At 49.1% G+C, this 13,797-nt stretch overlaps 1 protein-coding gene across 26 annotated transcripts in view; it reads left to right on the forward strand.

The window, feature by feature from the left end:
- Positions 1–13,797, forward strand: part of BAG6 (BAG cochaperone 6) — a 45,445-nt gene that overhangs the window by 12,248 nt on the left and 19,400 nt on the right. For 12 of the 26 annotated variants that reach the window (XM_087923308.1, XM_026720023.2, XM_087923323.1 and 9 more), the window contains 11 exons: positions 782–1,002; positions 3,841–3,894; positions 6,169–6,243; positions 6,341–6,516; positions 6,784–6,913; positions 7,864–8,061; positions 8,237–8,528; positions 9,883–9,969; positions 10,084–10,191; positions 11,513–11,625; positions 12,383–12,467. In XM_087923308.1, coding sequence (XP_087779434.1) covers positions 782–1,002; positions 3,841–3,894; positions 6,169–6,243; positions 6,341–6,516; positions 6,784–6,913; positions 7,864–8,061; positions 8,237–8,528; positions 9,883–9,969; positions 10,084–10,191; positions 11,513–11,625; positions 12,383–12,467 — 1,539 coding nt within the window. The remainder of the gene's footprint in view (positions 1–781; positions 1,003–3,840; positions 3,895–6,168; positions 6,244–6,340; positions 6,517–6,783; positions 6,914–7,863; positions 8,062–8,236; positions 8,529–9,882; positions 9,970–10,083; positions 10,192–11,512; positions 11,626–12,382; positions 12,468–13,797) is intronic. The other 14 variants (XM_087923316.1, XM_087923311.1, XM_087923314.1 and 11 more) reach the window with 3 other exon arrangements.

A 13,797-nucleotide genomic window follows, 5' to 3' on the forward strand; every position in this document is an offset into this window, starting at 1 on the left:
CTATAGCAGTGGTTCCCAACCTTTTTTTCGGCCCGCACCCCTAAAGAAATTTTACTCGAACCTCGCACTCCCTGAAATTTAGACTTTAGGGACGACTGAACGCGTTAAATATATGGTAGGATTGAATCTTTTCAGCTATGTATGTGACGGCCACTAAATCACGGTACTTAACTCTAAAATGAAAACAAAGTTAATCCATTGCATAATAAATAAAAATGCCAACATATAGCCAATATCCTATTATTTACCTGGACTTTTCTCCCACCCCCTGGAATATCGTCTCGCACCCCCAGGTTGGGAACCCCTGATCTATAGCAATAGCACTTAGACTTATATACCGCTTCACAGTGCTTTACAGCCCTCTCTAAGCAGTTCTACAGTCTGCCTATTGCTCCCCCAACAATCTGTGACCTCATTTTACCCACCTCGGAAGGATGGACGGCCGAGTCAGCTTTGAGCCTGGTGAGATGCGAACTGTCAAATTGCAGCCAGTCGAAATAGCCTGTCATATTGCATTCTAACCACTGCGCCACCGCAGCTCTGGCAAGAACAGACTAACAAAGAGTTGGAAGGGGCCTTGGAGGTCTTCTAGTCCAACCTCCCTGCTCAAGACAGGAAACCCTTTAGCATTTCAGACAAATGCTTGTCCAGTCTCTTCTTAAAAACTTCCGGCTCTTTAATTCAAGGCTTCAAAGGCAGCCAGACTTGGAATGAGAACTCTGCAAGGAAATCTGATCACGTATCCCGGTTTGTTTGTTTGTTTGTTCGCTTGTTTTTGCAGATGTCGGAGGCAAAGTCATCCACTTGGTGGAACGCGCGCCTCCCCAGACCCAGTCGCCCTCCTCGGGGGGCCCTTCAGGAGCAGGCTTGTCCACCCCTCACAACAACACGGGACCCCGGGGCTCAGGTTCCACTGTCCATGACCGCAACGCCAACAGTTACGTTATGGTGGGAACCTTCAACTTACCAGTAAGCATTATGGACCCACAGCCGCCCACACAAGTGAGTTTTAGCCAGAGAGCTGCTCCCGCTGTGGGGCGAGGGGAAGTATTTGGTCTCCCTCCTCCCCCTTAATGCTTTCTCCCCTTCCTGTTAATAAAACGAGAAGGGAACTTGCTTGTACGCTACTACATGGTCGTGGGGAGCTGGCGGTGGGGTGCTTCACGTGGCTTTGGGTTCCTCCCTTCTGCCTTTGCCCAGAGTGGGGTCAGTGTCAGCTGTTCCTGAAAAATGTCATTCCTGACTTGGAAAGGTGTGTTGTGAACAACGTGATAACAACCAGAACAGAAGTCTGGCTTTCCCTTCTGTTTTGCCTGTCTTTGGGATTACTGTGTGTGCTACGGACAGAGAAGAAGAGGGTTTGAAACACACACAGGGCCTTCCTTCCTGCCGCATGGGAGATCTAAAACCAAATACAGGTAGTCCTCGGCTTACGACTGCCATTGAGCCCAACGTTTCTGCGGCTCAGCGCGAGGCATTTCGTTAAGGGAGTTCTTGCCCCATCTTACGCCTTTCGTTGTTAAGCGCTTGAATCGCTGCAGTTGTTAAGTTAGTAACGTGTGTGTGTGTGTGTGTGAAGTCAACCTGGTTTCCCTGTGGACTTCGCTGGTTGGAAGGTTTGCCAAAGGGGATGGCACTGCCGCCGTCCTAAATGTGAGTCAGTTGTCAACCGTCTGAATTTTGATGAAGCGATCGATCATTGGGTTGAGAAATGTCGTTGAGTGAATTTGGAATTTTTGCCCCGTTTTACGACTTTCCTTCTCCTGACCACCGCTGCAGTTGTTAAATGAGTTGCGTGGTTGTGAAGTGAATCTGGGTTTTCCCCCCATTGAACTTCGCTCCTGAGAAGGTTTGCAAAAGGGGATCGCATGATCCCGGGACACTGCCGCCGTCATAAACGTGAGTCAGTTGTCAAAGCATCTTGCGTCAGAGGTTGGTATTCAGCAGGTTCTAACCAGTTCTGGAGAACCGGCAGTGGAAATTTTGCGTAGTTCGGAGAAGCGCCAAATCCCACCTCTGACTGGAGATTTGACAACATCCTTCCCCTGCCACGCCCACCAAACCACGCCCACTGAACCGCTAGTAAAAAAAAAAATCGAATCCCACCACTGATCTGAATGTAAATCACATGGCCATTGGGGAGGCTGCAACGGTCCTAAGTGTGAAAAACAATCCTAAGTCATTGTTCTCAGTGCCGTTGTAACTTCGAATGTCACTAAATAGCAATAGCGTTTAGACTTATATACCACTTTCCAGTGCTTTCCAGCCCTCTCTAAGCCGTTTACAGAGTCGGGGTCAGCTTTGGAAGCCATATTGAGACCAGATGCTCCCACACTGCCACATTTTGAGTCTGGGAAAGCGGGAGCGAGGAATTTCTTGGAGCGTACGTAGTTAGACATAATAATATTCCTTTTCTAATTCAAGGTCATGTTATTTTTTGCACTTAAGTGAGAGGAAGCCTCAAATTGGGACCAGTGGTGATTGGGGCATGTGATGCGATGATGGGCGCAGGGGATGGATTTTGTAGTTTTTAACTTATTGCAAGGAAGCCCGGAACTGTCAGAATCGGGATTCCCCAGTTGTGCCAGTTTACTATCCAAATAAACTTTTGAGAAGATGTCTGTCTCGGAGTTATTAGTTGGAGTGGAGGCTTGCTGGAACTCTGACAATCAGCCTATTGTCCTCCAACAATCTGGGTCCTCCTTTTACCCACCTCGGAAGGATGGAAGGCTCAGTCCACCTTGAGCCTGGTGAGATTCGAATTTCCAAATTGCAGTCAGTCGGCAATCAGCAGAAGTAGCCTCCAGTACTGCATTTGAACCACTGCACCACCGCGGCTCATAAATGAACTCTTGTCAGCCGAGGACTACTTATATTTATCCAGACCAAGGAATGACAATCCCTTGGGGTTGGAAGCTGTACCTACAGGGGCTGGTCAGGAACAATCTCTCTCTCTCTCTTTCTCTCTCTCTTTCTCCCTTTCTCCCTTCCTCCCTCCCTAGCCCCCCTCCCTCTCTCGGGAAGAGGGCATATATTTACTTTACAGAATGGCAAGCAAAGCAGGTATTGCGAGAGCCTTTCCTGAAATTACACAGCCTTGTTAATATGCTTTGAATAATAAAACATTTGGGGATGTTTAGCGTAGGACCTGCGTGCTTGAGGATCTACATTTCTGAGCGTGTCCAATTTGGAACTCGGCCCCTCTTGAAATCAGCGCAATTTACCTCATGTTAGAGTTCAGCCTAAGAATTCTGCGCCATCTTTTCAGAAACATGTTTCTAATAATTATTCATTTGTGGTGTGCGTGGAATTTTTTTTTTTTCTTTTAAAGAAAAAGAAACAAAAATTGTTTCTAAAGTTTTGTAGGAGGCCTCGCTGGAAGTCATGATTTGTTCCTTTTTTTGTGATTATTATTATTGCTCATTGTTGCTTCTTTTTACTCCTGTACCTGTGTGATTTGGGAAGTTGTTGGACTGGTAATCCACAGCCATGACGACTTCCCAGGAGCATGAACAAGTTCTCAAGAGTGGACACTATCTGAACGGTGTATCGAAAATCATGTTTTCTGCAACATAAGAGAGAGTCATGGCATTATTTTTCAGCATTATTTTTCAAGTGATGTATAATTTCAAGAATCTTACCACGCTGGGCGGGGAGCGACCTTGGATGATGTGGCTATGTGGTCTGCTGGGTTGTGGTTTTTCGTTTGTTTTGTTTTTGTTTACCTTCTTTTCGGCTCTGTTTTGTTCTTTTCTCCTGCAACACCTACTTTGGTTTGTTTTTTGTTTGGTCCTTTTAATTTTTTCTCTCTGTCTATTTCTCACTCCCTGCTTTCCAAAGAACGATGGATCGTCTGTGGACGTTCACATAAATATGGACCAGGCTCCTATTCAGGTACAAGCGGGTTGGGAAGGTCAGAATTTAATGTTAACATTGATGGGTTTATTTTAATATGTGGGCATAACCAAGACTCTTTGACTGTAGCACGATGTAAGGAGATCCGATTGATTGACAGGCCACTTAGATTGTTATTCGACTTCTAGAAAAGCCCCCCCCCCCCGCTTTTTTTTTTCTAACACAAAGTTTATTTATTGAAAATGTTTTGGTCGCCCCAATGGAAAAAAGATGGAAAGAATGCAGAGAAACAGCAAAGATGATTAGGGGGCTGAAGGCTAAAACATAGAAAGAATGTGTCAGCTGGTGCTCCGTTCAAAATCCAAGAAATACTTATACTCTTGTAATTAGAGAAAAGATATCTTTTACGGGACGTTAAGTGGTAGCAACGGGAGAATTCTGAATCTGAGGAAATAGGCACGTACATCACATATATCAAGGGATTGAAATGTTCCCACCCCCAGTAGTTCAAACGGTTCTTCCAGTTAACAGTTGTGAACCTCTTCAGGTGGTGATGATTAGTTGACCTTGGCTTACTCAGATAAAGGTTTGCAGTTGCGCAGAGAAGAGACAGCTAAGCAAGAAATAGAAACCCTCCACAGTTTATACAACATTAGTTATTAACACCTCCAGCTCACTTCCGATACTTTTTTCCCCCTTTCACCCCCCGGTTACTCATGACGGACAGAAAGAAGCAAAGCAAAGGAAGAAGATCTTGAAGGCTGACAGAATGGTTGCAGAAATTGGTTATGTCTAGTTTGATTAAAAGAAGGACTAGGGGTGACATGACAGCAGTGTTCCCAATATCTCAGGGCCTGCCACGAAGAAGAGGGAGTCAAGCTATTCTCCAAAGCACCTGAATTTAACTAATCCAACGTTCTCTCCAGAGTCCCAAAGATGCTTTTTTTTTTTTTTTCAAGAGGCAACGGACTTTCTGGTTTTTTTTTTTCCCAAGAAGCTTCTTCAGCTCTGACTGGATGGTGGGGAATGGAAGGATTTATCCACCATCCAGTCAGAGCTGAGCAAGCTTCTTGGAAGAGAAGCAAAATGTCTTCAAAAGAAAAGAAAAAAACACAGAAAAGTCCCGTTGTCTCTTGAAAAAAACACCTTTGGGACAACCACGACCTGAATGACTGAGAAATCTCCATAGATGTTCTGCCCGGGGGCCATTTTGATCAGTGGCTGCTACTTTATGAAGAAGATAGTTCTACCCCATCGTGTCTGTAAGTCATCATTCTGGAGGATTGTACTCAACAGGTGCCATTGGAGATCTTCTGTGTTCCTTAGAAAAAAAACTGTGTTCTTTAGAAATTGAAGCGCATTTTTCCCCATTTTTTTAAAGAAAGGAGTTGAGGACTGTTCATACCAGTCCTTCCCCAAGTTGGTGCCCTGCCCATGCAGCTTCTGTTGAGTTCCCTCCAGGCACGAGCGGACATGATAGTGGGCTTCTTGGTCCAGCTCCTCTGAAGTGTTCCTACTTGGGCTAGATGTCTCGTAGAGTTAATGTACTTACAGGGCCAGTCAGATACAAGCAGAGGGACTTAGGATTGAATCTCGGCGTGAGAAATTAAGAGAAAGGAACCCAAAGTTAGGAAGGTGCCCAACGTGGAAAATATTTGCAGTTCTTCAGGGATAGAAGTCTTTTTTCTCTGCATCCTAAAGAGCTTCAAGGAGGAACTTCACTGGACCTGAGATGGAGCAAACTGGGATATAAAAAGCTTGATGTCTCCTTACTTTAATGATCTTATCTCCCCTGTCTGCCTCTTCTGTTAGACCAGGGGGTCCCCAAAGGTGGCAACTTTTAAGACTTGTGGACTTCAACTCCCAGAATTCCTCAGACAGCTATGCTGTCTGAGGAATTCTGGGAGTTGAAGTCCACAAGTCTTCAAGTCGCCATGTTTGGAGGCTTCTGCCCTCAACACAGAGGTTTTGTTTTAGTAGCGCCTTGGGTTCTTCCTGCCCGAGGGCTAAAGCAGAGCCTTCATGGCTACAGGAAGCAAACCTTGGCTCGAGGGACCAAGTAAGTAGAAAAGCATGCAGTCAAAACTGAAGAGGAAGTGGGATGCCCACAGGTTTGGAAGTTGGGTGTGGGCTGAGGGGATTCAACACGGGGAGGAGGACAGGAAGGCCTGGACATGGCCTTAAGGAAATCCAAGAAATGGGAAGAGTTGGTTTTAACCCAAGGAGGGATCTGCAAGGAAGGAGGAATTCTGATTCAGGGAAAAGAGGCCCCCTCGGGCCTTCTCATCACAGGCGTTTCCTTCCCCCTCACAGAGTGAACCTCGTGTCCGTCTCGTTATGGCCCAGCATATGTTACGGGACATTCAAGGTATCCTGAACCGACTAGAGGTGAGCCAACCCGAAGCAGGAATGTAGAATCGCTGCCCGGAAACTCCTTCCCAGGCCCCTGGAAATCACCTGTTCCTCCCCCCCCCCTTTTCTCCAGGGTAACACCAGCGACCACGCGGCTGCGGGACCCGAGGATATGCCATCTGCCAGCCCGACCGAAAGGGAACCGATGACGGGCACCGAATCGGAGCCTCCCCAGGAGCCCACGCCAGCAGAGGAAACGCCGCCCTCTGGGAGTGAGCCACCCCCCGGGACCGAAGCAGCCGCCCCCAAGTAAGAAGGCTGCCCCCGCCCACCGAAGAGATGTCAAGAGCTCTCTTGGGGGGGCTACGAGGAACCCCCCCACCCCTTTCAAACCATCCTGGTGCCAACAGATCAGGGTGGGTAGGGAACTGTGGGTGGGAACCATCAAGGTGGGCTGTGCCAAAGTGGTAGAGGGGTAACCTCAAGGAGCTGCAGGGATACTGGCTGTTTCCCAGAGGAGTCAAGGGGCAGTCAGTCACCGAGCAAGATGGCGAGGGTCCTTCTCTGTTCCCCTAGCCACCCGTCACCTGGAGAGTATGTGGAGGTTCTGGGCGAGCTTCGTGGCTTGGAAAGCAGACTCCAGCCTTTCCTGCAGAGATACGAGGAGGTTCTGGGAACTGCTGGCACCGCCGACTACAACAACAACGTAAGAGAAGTCTGGTTCTAAAAAAACCTGAAAGTTGACCTCTAACCTGGGAAGCTACCGTGTTTCTCATATAATAAGGCCCGGTCTTTTTTTTTTTTTTTGAGCCCCGAAAAAATGGCTAGGCCGTCTTTTCGGAGGTGACTTAATTCTCCCCCCTTGCATCTTTGGGCGGGCGGCGACGGCTTGGATGTTGACCTCGGTGTTGGTGGGGCACTTCGTATCGGGGTCAACGCAGGCAGCACCATATCCGGATGTGCAACAAAAGTACTTCCTAACAGCAAGCCCCCCACCACCACCATTCCCCTCCCCATTTCGCATGCTTTAATATAGGCCTGAATTTGGGGGGAGGGGCTTAATCTCATTTCATGCCTATAAAACATGCTGGGACTTCCTATTGGGGGAGGCCGTATTGTTGGAGAAACAGGGTACTTTTTCACCCCTTATTTCTGCATTGCTAGGATCTGAAATTGGGTCAGTGTCTTTTTACATCCGAACTCTTTGATTTATCGTTCAAAATATTCTTTCGATGTATATGCTCTGGCCTCGAGTCCTTTGGTTGAAGACGTAGGCTTCCAAGAGGCCTTGGTTCTGGGCCTTGATTCTGCCGTCCCATTTGTGTCGGAGCCACCATTTCAAGCGCTTCCGGGTTGAAAGGATTAGCCGGTGACATCACTGTCGCCCGGGGGAAACCATTGTGGGGTGTGTGTGTGTTCTTTTCATGTCCCTATCAAGGAGCTGGAGCAAGTGACGGGGAGCTCACCCCCTCAGCCTCACTTGGGTCTCAAACGTGGGCTTGCTAGCCTCCAACCCCCCAAGCTCCGTGCTCCTTTTCTGGGCTCAATAGTTCTTTGATCTGGCCTAGCAAGGTTTCGGGGCGATTTTTTTTTTTTTAAAGGCTTGGGAACACCCCTGCTTCCTTTGATTCAAATGTCCTGCTTTTCTTTGGCCAGACGGAAGGGCGCGAAGAGGACCAACGCATTATCAACTTGGTGGGGGAGTCTCTGCGCCTCCTGGGCAACACCTTTGTAGCCCTCTCGGACTTGCGCTGCAATCTCTCCTGCAACGCCCCCCGCCATCTCCATGTGGTGCGGCCGATGTCCCATTACACAGCTCCCATGGTCCTTCAGCAAGCTGCCATCCCCATCCAGGTGAGGCCTCTCGACCTGGAAGAGAAACCAGGTGGGGGGTACCTTTCCTCAAACCCCGGGAATGACTCGGGCCACAGCTCTGGTGTTCCGAGGTTGGGAGAAGAGCGCTCAGCGCGAGGGAGAATGCAGAAGACAACTCCCTTTCTTCTTCTCCTCCTCCGTGTTCTTGCTTCAGATTAACGTTGGAACCACTGTCACCATGACGGGCAACGGGGGCCGCACCGTCCAGACCAACTTGGAAGGCTCTGCCGCTGCTGCCGCCGCCGCCGCCCAGGCCCCTCCCACAGCCCAGCCTCGCAGTTCCAGTCCCGTGGAGTCAACCCAACCCTCCGAAGGCTCGCCTCCTTCCCTCTCCCCGGGGGTCACCCCTATCCTGCCTCAGGCTTCCCAAACAGGGCACCCCCGTGTCATCCGTATTTCACATCAGACGGTCGAGCCTGTGGTTATGATGCACATGAATATACAGGGTGAGTTTGGGCTGTTTTTGAAAGTTATACTCCTAAAAAAAACAATACTTGTAGCTCAGGGTTGAACTCGGGGCTCTCGGGCTTGGTGGTTTTCTTGCAGACGTTTCAGTAGCCAACTAGGTAACATCATCAGTGCTAGAAGGGAATGGCGTTTGGTCTCTGTTTATGTACAGTGACTTGCCCTGTCAGGGTTACGTGTTGCCTTGTATTCTTTGAACTAACAAGTCCCTTGAAGGTGGTCTATGGCTGGATTCTGACCACTTGTGTACAGGTTGTTGGGAAGGGTAGCATGGGGATGAAATGCTGAAATCCCCAGAAGTAAAAATGGGACCCAAATATAATAATTTTTTATTGTGTTTAACACAGTCAGATTCAATAATTCGGTGAAAATGTTAAGCGTTATTTTAGTGTTTTTTTCCTACATGGTGGTCCCGTAATTTAAGTCGACCCCCAAAAGCGGAACCAAAGCTATACAGGCAGCCCTCGACTTACAACAGTTCATTTAGTGACCATTCAAAGTTACAACGGCACTGAAAAAAGGGACTGATGACCAGACCTGGTCTTGAGTAGGTTCTGTTACCAGTTCTGGAGAACCGGTAGTGGAAATTTTGAGTAGTTCGGAGAACCGGCAAATCCTACCTCTGACTGGAGATTTTACAGTCTCCTTCCCCTGCCACGCCCAGTAAGCCACGCCCAAAGAACCGGTAGTAAAAATAAAAATTGAATCCCACCACTGCTGATGACCGTTTTTCACAATTAACGACCTTATGTAGCATCCCCAAGGTCACCTGATCAAAACTCAGGTGCTCGCCAGCTGATTCATCCTTACGACCGTTGCCGTGCCCTGAGGTGATGCGATCCTCTTTTTTGCGACCTCCTGGCAAACAAAAAGTCAACGGGGAAGCCCAATTCACTTAACCACTATGGTTGCAAATTTCTCGACCACAGGGATCCACTTAGCAACTGTGGCAAGAAAGGTGGCAAAACAAGGCAAACTTAACCAACGTTTCACTTCGCAGCAGAAATGTAGGGGCTCGGTTGCGGTCATAACTCAAAGACTTACCTGTATTGTTACAGGATGGGTCGGGGGGAAGGAGAGGTGCTCTGCCCCTTCACTTCTCAGCATCTTAAAAAGATCAGCTTGCTAGATTTTGATTAAAGTCATGTTATTTTTTTGGGGGGGCGTGAAACGCGTGCCATACGCTAAAAACAAAAAACAAAATGGCGGGAGGGGGAAATGTGACCTGAAATGAAATCCAGACCATCCAGAGAAAGAGGACAGGGGAGAGAAATCAATCTACAACGTGGAGCGGCTTCTCATTTTTGAGGTCCACTTCCTTTTCTCCCTCTTTAGACTCCGGCTCCCAGTTGGGCAGCGGCAGTTCCGGCGGAATGCCACCGATGGGGCCAGCTGGTTCAACCGGACACTCCCAAGGGATGGGTAAGGAAAACGGCTCCCACCGATCCAGGGGGAGGCCAAGCGCTCCGGCTGCGGGTTTTTCCCATTTCCGGCCCTGTTGATTTTCTCCTGGTTCTGGTTATTGCTTCTCTGCAGGTAGTGGCGCCCACATGCCCCTACCCAGCCTCCCACCGGAGTTCATGCAGGCCATGGCCCACCAGATAACGCAACAAGCCATGGCAGCTGCGGCCTCAGCAGCTACAGGTAAGCCAGCCAAGAAGCACATAGATAAGGTGCAACGGCGGGATTCAAATAAGTTAACCAGTTTTCCCAGGGTCAGGTTGGCTATCGTGGGAGGCCTGGCCAGTCCTCCAGCTATGCTGCGCACGTAGGACGAGCCTCCTGAGACGGCCAACCTGACCCCGGGTGAACCGGTTGTTAAATTACACACATACACACACACACACACTGCTGTCAAAGTGGATCCTGGGTGCAGCAATGCAATGGAGAAACGGGCAGTGGAGTGGTCAGCACAAAGGGGGGAGGGGAGGAGGAGGAGCAGGGAGAAGAAAGAGGGAAAGTAGCCTTCACCTTCCCTTGCTCTGGCCGCTCCGTTGTACGTTTCTCCGTCGCAGCGCAATGGCCAGGATCCATTTTGATAGCCAGGGAGATGGGGGTAATTGAACAAGCAGTTCACTGGAACCAGTGCGAACCGGCTGAATCCTACCACTGGGTAGGATTGACTTCACCAGAGTTCATTGAGTGACAGTTCAAAATTACAACACCGCTGGGGGAAAAAAGAAAAAGTGACTTACGACCGTTATTCCTACTTCCAAGCATTGCAGCCTCCCCCCTGGTCACGTGATCCAAATTCAGATGCTTGGCAGCTGACTCGTATTTATGACAGTTGCAGTGTCCCGGGGGTGTGTGTGTGATCCATGGGGAAGCCAGATCCTCTTCGCAACCTGGTGACTTAACAACTGCAGCAATTCACTTTAACAGCTGTGGCAAGAAAGGTCGTAACCAGGGGCAAAACTCACTTGACGACCGTCTCGCTTAGCAACAGAAATTTTGGACTCGATTGAGGACTACTTGTAGTGTGAGGGGGGTATTCTTCCTGGAATGGGGAACAGGGAGGAGTTGTCGGGTCCCCGAGAGCTTAAGCCTCCATCTTGCGGTGCCAAGACCCTGATCCTAATACGGGTAGGGTTCCACTTATGACCACAATGGAGCCCCAAATTTCTGTTGTTAAGCGAGATGTTTGTTAAGTGAGTTTTGCCCCATTTTACAACCTTCCTTGCCCCTGCAGTTGATAAGTTACTAGCCCGGTTGTTCAGTGAATCTGGCTTCCCCATTTGGCTTTGCTTGTCAGAAAGTTGCAAAAAGGGGATCACATGACCTCGGAACACAGCGACGGTCATAAGTATGAACCAGATGCCAAGCGTCTGAATTTGGATCACACCTGATCACGGGGGAATGCTGCAAAGGTCGCAACTGTTAAGATGATCGTAAGTCACTTTTGTAACTTTGAATGGTCACCAAACGAACCATCTTATATCACGTTCTTTCTCTTTTTGTGTTCTAGGCCAGCAGGTCCCCAGCTTCCCGTCCGCCCCGGCCCGCGTAGTGATTGCCAGGCCTTCCCCTCCTTCTGTGCGGCCCACCCACGTGGGGCCTCCCCCGGCAGTAGGACAAGGGGTGAGGAAACAAGGGTTGGGAGATCTCGGAGGGCAATGGCGTTTTCTCTGCATTGCTTTCCGCCTCTTGCAATAAACGTGTGACGACCCCGGGACGTGGCACAAAGGCAACACAGTCAGATAATCCGTAGGAGTCCCTTTATGAGCTCCAACTTTGCCCCCAATGTCCTGGTTATCTTCTGGCTGGAGAAAAACTCTCCCAGGGACAAGCCTTTGGCTGCAGAGAATCAAGTCCAAAACGTGGTCAACAAAAATTGTATCCATAAATCCAATCAAGCCAAACTGAGGTAATTTAATCCGGCAGGGCAGGAGCAAGAATTCCAGTCATGAAGGCACAGCAATAACTTAACATGGTTGAGAGGACGCCAGGAACACAGATAACCGCAGTCAACACAAGATAAACTCACGTTTGCTCCCAGCAGCTGCCGCACTCAGCATTGCATCTCTTTTAAACTCTCTTCCCAGCTGCAGCTAATGGAGGGAATCAGGTCCCTTTCCTCCCCCATAAGCCATGCAACCCACGTTGCTCCCTTCTCCGTTCCTCCCTGCGTGCCCTAGGATGAAGATGGGGTGGGCCTGGCTCTTCCTCTGAACTCCCTCTCCCTTATTCTACCTCTTCCCTGCTCTGCCCAGCCGGACTTTGCCCTTCCCCGGTTTCCTCCACAGCCAAGGGAGCCACACTCCCACTCCCTGCCAGCTGTCCTCCTCGGATTCAGACTCCGACAGGGGCATGACAAAACGGCCTTCTTCCCACGCAGGGCCCAGGCATGGGTGGCAATGCTTCCTTGGCCCAGATGATCAGCGGATTGGTGGGACAGCTTCTCATGCAGCCTGTGATAGTGGGTAAGTCACCATGGACAGGAATCTGGGATGTTCCAGAGTGGGGACTCGGGAGGTTGAGATGCAGGAGTGGGTTTATTTAAAACTTATTTTCAAAAAAGGAAAGAAGGAGGGTAGCAATTCAGGTATTCCTCAACTTAAAAACCACAACAGAGGCCAAAATTGCCGTTGCTGAGTAAGTTGTGCCCCATTTTTACGGCTTTCCTTGCCACAGCTGTTAAGTGAATCACTGCAGTTCTTAAGTTACAAAACGGTTGTTAAATGACACTAGCTTCCCCATTGACTTGGCTGGTCAGGAGGTCACAAAAGGGGATGATGGGATCCAGGACACAGCAACCGACGTAAATATGAGTCAGTTGCCAAGCGTCTGGATTTTGATCCACGCAGTCCTGGGGTTACTGCGATGGTTGTAAGTGTAAGCAAACGGTCGCCAGTCCCTTTTTTTTTCGGTGTTGTAATTTTGTACGATCACTAAGTGAACCGTCATAAGTTGAAGGCCACCTGGATCAGAGCCGAAAATGAGTGGCTTTTCTTGGCCTAGAAATTTACTCTGAATGGCGGGGGGGAACGTTGAGAGTTGGGGAAAAGAACAGGAAGTTGTAGGGTTCATATCTGAAGTAGTGGTTGTGTTGTGGTTTGCTTGCAGCCGGTGCAGCCGGCAGCAGAATTGGGCACTGAGGAAGAAAGGGAACCAGTCAGGGACTCTGGAAAGGACTTGGGCAAGGGTCCTGCGTCTGATGCAGGGATGGGGCCAGGACCATCTGGGAGCGGGGTGCTGCCTTTGGAGCCTTTGGAGTCTGGCAACAGTAAGGCCGAGGACCCAGGGGAGCCTGTTCCCAGTGTGCGTGTGCACAGAGCTGCTGGAAGGCGAGAGCAACTGAAACAGAAGGGGCGACTCGGGAATAAGGCTGGGAGCTGATTTCCCCTCCCATAAGGGATAAAAGTCAGACCTCGAGGACGAAATCTTTGCAGGAAGCAAAGTAGTTCGATAGATTCCGAGTCCTCCTTGAAGCTTTGTGTATGGTTGTTTTTTTTTCTGGTACTTCGGTGGGTTTCTGTCATAATTAATTGCAGACTTCTGTTTTGGGCAATATTCCGCAGCCCTGAAAGGTATGTGCTTATCTTGGGGAACTGTTTATAATTAGGTTTTTGGCTGGGAATGTAAGTAATTCCCAGCGTTGCAATAAAATAGGTTGTGCTTTTAAAACAAGTTTGATGTTAATTATGTTTGATGAAGCCTGGGTCAGAACAGGTTGATTGTCTTCCTTGGAAAGGGAAGGGAATTGACAACAAAGTCACCTAGGAGTCGTAGTGGCCCAGTGGTCAGAATGTA

Source organism: Pseudonaja textilis, chromosome 2, assembly GCF_049901715.1.
Source record: "Pseudonaja textilis isolate UNSWEBS1 chromosome 2, rPseTex1.2, whole genome shotgun sequence".
Taxonomy (NCBI): domain Eukaryota; kingdom Metazoa; phylum Chordata; class Lepidosauria; order Squamata; family Elapidae; genus Pseudonaja; species Pseudonaja textilis.